The sequence below is a fragment of the Vanessa tameamea genome, chromosome 16, assembly GCF_037043105.1.
Source record: "Vanessa tameamea isolate UH-Manoa-2023 chromosome 16, ilVanTame1 primary haplotype, whole genome shotgun sequence".
Classification (NCBI taxonomy): Eukaryota; Metazoa; Arthropoda; class Insecta; order Lepidoptera; family Nymphalidae; genus Vanessa; species Vanessa tameamea.
The window spans coordinates 7,585,392-7,591,391 of record NC_087324.1 but is presented as its reverse complement, the minus strand read 5'-3'; the positions used below and the strand labels follow the sequence as shown (position 1 = coordinate 7,591,391).

The following is a 6,000-nucleotide window of genomic DNA, read 5'->3' as shown; positions in this document are numbered from 1 at the left end:
TAATGCTTACAACAATACATTATAATACATATACTATAAATCATTTTACATAATACATAATGCAAATATTCTAAATATGGCTGACTCTATTCTTTCCTATAGCAAATTGAAAAAAAAACTGACTGTCTGAAATTCATTTGACATTGACATTACAATTTTTTTTTACGAATATATTGTTCATGCCCAATATTACTAATATTGTTCTTAACTCTACATAAATATTATTACACCTATTCAACAAAATGAAACCTTTGTCCTCAAATGTGAGGTGACTTAGACAAGTTTTTGCTTGTACATAGAACTCCATATGATGAAAAAAATGACAAATTCCGAGTTTTAATGAAAAATGCGCAGCAAATTCATTAAGCCTATCTATACATTACGTAAAATATGAGGCCTCACACCTTATGGGAGAGTAATTTTTCCCCATCCAATATATACAAACACTGTAGAATAAGAATATACAATACCAAACTGTGGTCCTGAGTCACGTCGATGTCTCTTAACACAGTTTGTTGGTACTACTGGTGGAGGCCTCGTTGGATGGTTTACACCTATTTCACCATTTCCAAAACATCCAATAATTCTCGTGTTCGGGAATACTGCTCGGAAACATTCTTGTTCCCATTTATGTTTCTGATCCCGACCCACACAAGAGAGTTTGATTACAACGCTGTACTCAAATTTTGGAACTTTCTTTGAGAACTGTAGAAAAATTAAATATTTTAATAAAGAAAGATAATAAAGATAGTCTGTTATACCATACAGATTTAAAAAATAGTTATCATGCATGTACACAACAATAAAGTTCTGTGTTTACCTCATTAATAGCCTGCTGTATTTTAGCCTTTGTCCAGTCTGATGATTCAAGAATGAATGAATACATATCAAAATTATACTCATTGCATGGAGATTCTTTTGGGATAGTAAATAAACCAATTGAGATCAAGTTTTCACTAATAAAGTCATTCCCTTTATTAACAGCGTCCACAATTCCATCGATATCCCTCTGTTCAAATATTGTATCCTCAATGATACAGCCCCCTAAAGCATAAGGTACATTGGGTTGCCTAAAAGAATTAACATCCAATTTCAATAAAACACATATGCTTTTTTAATATACAAATTAAAAATGTGTAAAGTTTGATTGCTAAAATAAAACTAAAGTTATTAAACATTTTCTTTTTTTTTTAATACAAATTAATTTATAAATGTTATTTTTAGTTTATCCACTAATAGTGATTCAAAATCTGAAAATACATCTCTAATTATTTACAAGTCGAAACTCTTAAGAAATCTGTTATGTTACAACTTTATTTTATACAAATTTAGTTTAGCCATAAACAACCATTTTCTACATTACAATAACAATTGAAATGTTAAATAAAGAAAAATAGAAAATTATGAAATATTTATGCCTGACATTTATCAGTCTGGGAAAAAAAAAACATAATACTTACACATCCTTTAAATAATTTAAAAATACAATATCTTCAACAGATCTCAATAGATACTTATCGGTAACATATACAAGGACACCCTTAAAGGTTCTCTCTTTTGCTATTTCATCCACTGTATTATAGAAGTCATCTTGCATATTACCATTTGACTTCAAGTTTATTGTATGAAACTTTACATCGGGTATTACCGGAATGTATAATCCCCCAATGAATGGATGTGATTTTAGGTTTGTAAGTGTATGTTCAAATGTCACAGACTGTGGCAGAGGCATATATGTAGTATAATCTGATCTAATAATATTCATACAGTCCTTCGGAGCACAGCTGATTTTATGTACCACATCAATCACTGAAAAACAGTTGTTAAAGAAAGAAAAAAAAAATTGAAAGTATAATTTAAATTTAAAAATACATATTTTCAACTTACAACAATGCTCCTTTTTACATGGACGAAGACATGGACTTGGTTTAATTAACTTACACTGACAGGACATATTAAATCCAGATGTATTAACAAATGCCATAACCACCAAAGGATTATTGTGGAATTTTCCAGATTGCTTGTAGACAGTTCCACATGTTAAAGAATGAGTTCGAAAGTCTGTTACAAAATCGCCGGGACCTAATTGCTCTCTCCTTAATGTTTGCACAGCAGAATTCCAAGTAGTGCAAACCAGTTCACAGAGCAGCTTGTCTTGCCATGATAGATTACTAAGTATTTCCTTCACAATGATATAGTTTAGAATCACTTTGTCTATTAAATTACTACTACACTTTAAAGGTTCTTCTTGTCTGACAAGATTATTTTTGTTAATCAGTGCAAAAATATGCTCGTCCAATGGTACTTTAACACATTTAGCACTCATAACTTCAGTCACTGCACCTTCAGTATTTTCATGGTCCTGCTCCCCCGATCCCGAGTATGTAACGTTCTGGGAGTTGGCGGACATGTCTGTTTTGTTAAATTTCCGTCACAATCTCGTCATCACTAGCACGACGAATAGGATCTCCTTTTAACAAGGCCAAAATAAAACAATACAAATAAATAAAGAAAAATAGCAAGTAGTATCCAATGTAGATCATAACATCCCTAAGATGTTTTTTAAGTTGACCTCTGTTATGAATTTCAGCAGGATCATATGCGCCTAAATTTCCTTGCGGTATAGTAAAATATTCGAACGTTAAATAAATAAACATGGGCAAATTAAATAAAAATAGAATGACATGACCATGGAGTAGTAACAAAATAGTAATAAACGAATGAGCGATATATTTTGGTAGTAACCAATAATTTAGTCTATCGCAGCACTCTTGGGCATTCAAATAATCGCATTCTAAATCAGATAATGTTATTATATAGTAAACTAAAAGAAATAATATAGCACCGTTATCGATCAGAGCTAAAAAAAACAAAAAAGTTTCAGCCAATATCATCACTATTTTTGCTATTACCGAGTTCTTTTAAAAACCAAGTGTCACTCAAATACCACAATAATTGTTATTATAAGCGGCGACCATTCAGATTTCAGAATGATTTAAATGAAATATCCATACATTTTAAGATTTTTTTTAGTTATCAATTCAATTCAATTCTTAGTTTAATGGCTTTTAGTTGTGCCACAGGGCACAGATTATTTTTTAGTTATCAAAGATAAAGATAATAAAATGACGTTAATAATAGATGTTTCGTGAGTGTTGCTAATTCGACTATAGGGATTAGGGATGGCAATATTTATAGATAATATTATTAAAACAGTTATTCTAGGTAAGGAAATTTTAATATTGTAATTAATAGAAATATTTACAAAATACTGATGTTTTTAAATCTTATAAAAACATCACTATTTTGTATTGCTTACTACGATTGAAGTGTTATGAGATTATACCAATATTTACTATACAATTTTCCAAACAATATATACGCATTTGGACTACAACAATATTTGTAAAATATAATATTCAAAATATTATACGTCTCAACCACAATTCAAATTTAGGGCTCAAATATTAATATGAAATACAGTTCAAGAATTAATTACTTTCGCTACATATTATGTAATATGTATTAAATAACAAAGACAATGGAATAAATTAACAACGCTTGAGAATGATTAAATGTCAAGTAATAAAATTGTTATTAAAAATTCCGTGTTAATTAATAATATAGAAACAATAACAATAAATAAATACTAAAAATAAATGTAAATAATGTTGTATAAAACCGAATATAATAGAAAGAGACTGAGAGAAAGAGATAACCTTCTCTTTCTATTATTCATCTGAAAGTGACATAGCGGTTTTTCCTTACGTGACAATATCTGCCAGTTCACTTTACTGTAAGCCGCGTAATAGAATATAATTCCAAATTTATTTATGAGAAAAAATTTACTACATTTTTTAAAACTTGCAAGAGCTTGCTTATATTTAAGAGGGTGAATCAACTCGCTTATATTCTACTTCCATATAATATTGGCCTTGTTCGAAAAAATAATTTTTTATCAAATTATATCATAATCATGCAATTCTCAGGAAAATCTTTCTTTTAGAAGAGCATTTTATTTATTAACAAAGAGTCTTCTAAGACTCACATTAAGAATATCTTAAAATTTAAAATATAAAACAATAATTAGCAAACGCCATTTTTTCGCAAATCCATATTGAATATCATGGATTAATTAAACTCTCGACCAATATTATTGCGTCAATTTGCCTTTAATTTTTAAGTCTAATAACCCTTAGGTTGCATAGACCCTCGTTCTTTGGGTATATTCTAAATAATTGATGACAACATAATCTTGATCATCAGAAGAACCAGATGCAACAGACTGAGCAAACTTTTAAAATCCTAAATATTTCTGATAACTGCACATTTCACCGGAGCTATAGTCAAACCCACTTCATTACATAGTATAAAACAAAGTCGCTTACCGCTGTCTGTCCCTATGTATACTTAGATCTTTAAAATTGCACAATGGATTTTGATGCGGTTTTTTTTAAATAGATAGATTGATTTAAGAGTAAGGTTTATGTGTACAAAACATGCACAATTACAGCAGGTATTTGTTTGGCTTTATTTTGAACTTCCTGATGGTTAGCTTTTATTATCAGTTAATTGTTTAATGTTTTTCCACGGCATTGACAAATTTATCAAAGGTACCAATGTAATTACCAAAATTCGCAAGCCTATCTACGGTTCTTTTTAAAACATTATCTACATCATTAGAGAAACCTTTCCCGTGTCCAGCTTTAGAATAGTTCCAGGTAATATATTTTATTTGTGAAAAATCTGTCGAAGTTCGAGTCATGTGAAACACATATTTCCTTTAGGTACTGCCCTGTGGATGAATCAGAAAGAATTATACAATTTTTTTCTAGGAATTATATGAGTTCAAACAGCAGAAGCCTCATGCCGACAGCAGCACTCTACAGAGATCTTTCCCGTCGAATTATAATGAAGATCAAACGTGTAAATAACGGCAGTTGCTTACTGCCATACAAAATTGCATCGTTTTATTGAATTGTTCTTCTCATAATTTAAGGCCATAGTTCTCAGATAATGCAGGACAGCTTCGTATATTTTATTAATTAAATCATAGTTGTATACTATCTATATTACAAAAATGTAGAAAAAAATATGGTAATTGTTCATCGAAAGTCGATTCATAAAATCAAATCGTCTTTTAAAAAAATACATTAATAAATAAAGCATATTATTCAACACAGAACTTAAAAAAAGTTATTGTTGACTTTGCCTGAAAGTTTATATTTCAAATGTTGGAAAATATTACTGCTGAATTTCTTGCCGGTTATTCTCGGTAATATCTCCATTCCAAACCGGTGGTTGAAGAAAAAATAGATTTTAATTGATACTTTTTTATAATAAATTTTTGAAGTTGCATTTTTGAAAAAAGCTAAAGAACTTGATAACTCAGAAATGGTTTACTTTTGTAGTATTCATATGGGGTTAAAATTGTCGCAAATAGTAATCCCTATTACCTCCTAACGGGTATATGTATGTATATTATTTGACAGTAAACATTTAATTTAAAAAAGGTTTCATCATTTTGGAGGCAAATGTAGATGAGTGACTTGCAGTTTGCAATGAAATGAAATTAAAACAAAAACTGTCATAGGTTTCGAAATTCCTAAAAAATCTATTGAATAAATGCGAAGTTCCGCGGGTGTCCCGAAGAATATACTTTCAGTCTTATAATAGATATACTTACACAAATAATTTTCAGTATTTATATGGGCTATTTGTATTTTATATATTTTAGCGTCATAGTTGTGTTGTCGCTACGATTTTTGAAGCGGGCAACATTATAAAAAATAAAGAAATCATTGGCGCCTGGCGGGAAAGTTAAGCGTCTTTTCTGGATACTCTGAAACGGGAACATTGTTATAACATTATCTTACATTAATTAATTGCGTAACTTAACCAATAAAGAAAAACGTTATTAATTAATTTCTAGAGTGATACATACAACTTATGTAAATACACCGTACAATTAACTATCAACAATTAATTAACAAATTACTT

The 6,000-nt window shown here is 29.6% G+C and overlaps 2 protein-coding genes across 2 annotated transcripts; both read right to left on the bottom strand.

Moving 5' to 3' along the window:
- Window positions 1-376: 376 nt before the first annotated feature.
- Window positions 377-2,410, bottom strand: LOC113403041 (uncharacterized). The gene is made up of 4 exons (XM_026643460.2): window positions 1,888-2,410; window positions 1,461-1,809; window positions 821-1,070; window positions 377-705 (listed from the first exon to the last, which is right to left on the bottom strand). Exons 1-4 carry the CDS (start codon window positions 2,408-2,410, stop codon window positions 406-408), a joined length of 1,422 nt encoding a protein of 473 aa, XP_026499245.1. The 3' UTR covers window positions 377-405.
- A 10-nt stretch (window positions 2,411-2,420) lies between these two features.
- Window positions 2,421-2,894, bottom strand: Cnir (cornichon related). The gene has a single exon (XM_026643462.2). The coding sequence runs from the start codon at window positions 2,892-2,894 to the stop codon at window positions 2,421-2,423; it is 474 nt and encodes a 157-aa protein (XP_026499247.1).
- Between the last annotated feature and the right edge of the window lie 3,106 nt (window positions 2,895-6,000).

Coding starts and splice junctions, on each gene's coding strand:
- LOC113403041 (XM_026643460.2), bottom strand. CDS start 2,410: ATGTCCGCCAACTCCCAGAACGTTACATACTCGGGATCGGGGGAGCAG. Junction 1,810..1,887: donor ATGTAAAAAGGAGCATTGTT/GTAAGTTGAAAA, acceptor ACTGTTTTTCAG/TGATTGATGTGGTACATAAA. Junction 1,071..1,460: donor TTAAATTATTTAAAGGATGT/GTAAGTATTATG, acceptor TAATTCTTTTAG/GCAACCCAATGTACCTTATG.
- Cnir (XM_026643462.2), bottom strand. CDS start 2,894: ATGATATTGGCTGAAACTTTTTTGTTTTTTTTAGCTCTGATCGATAAC.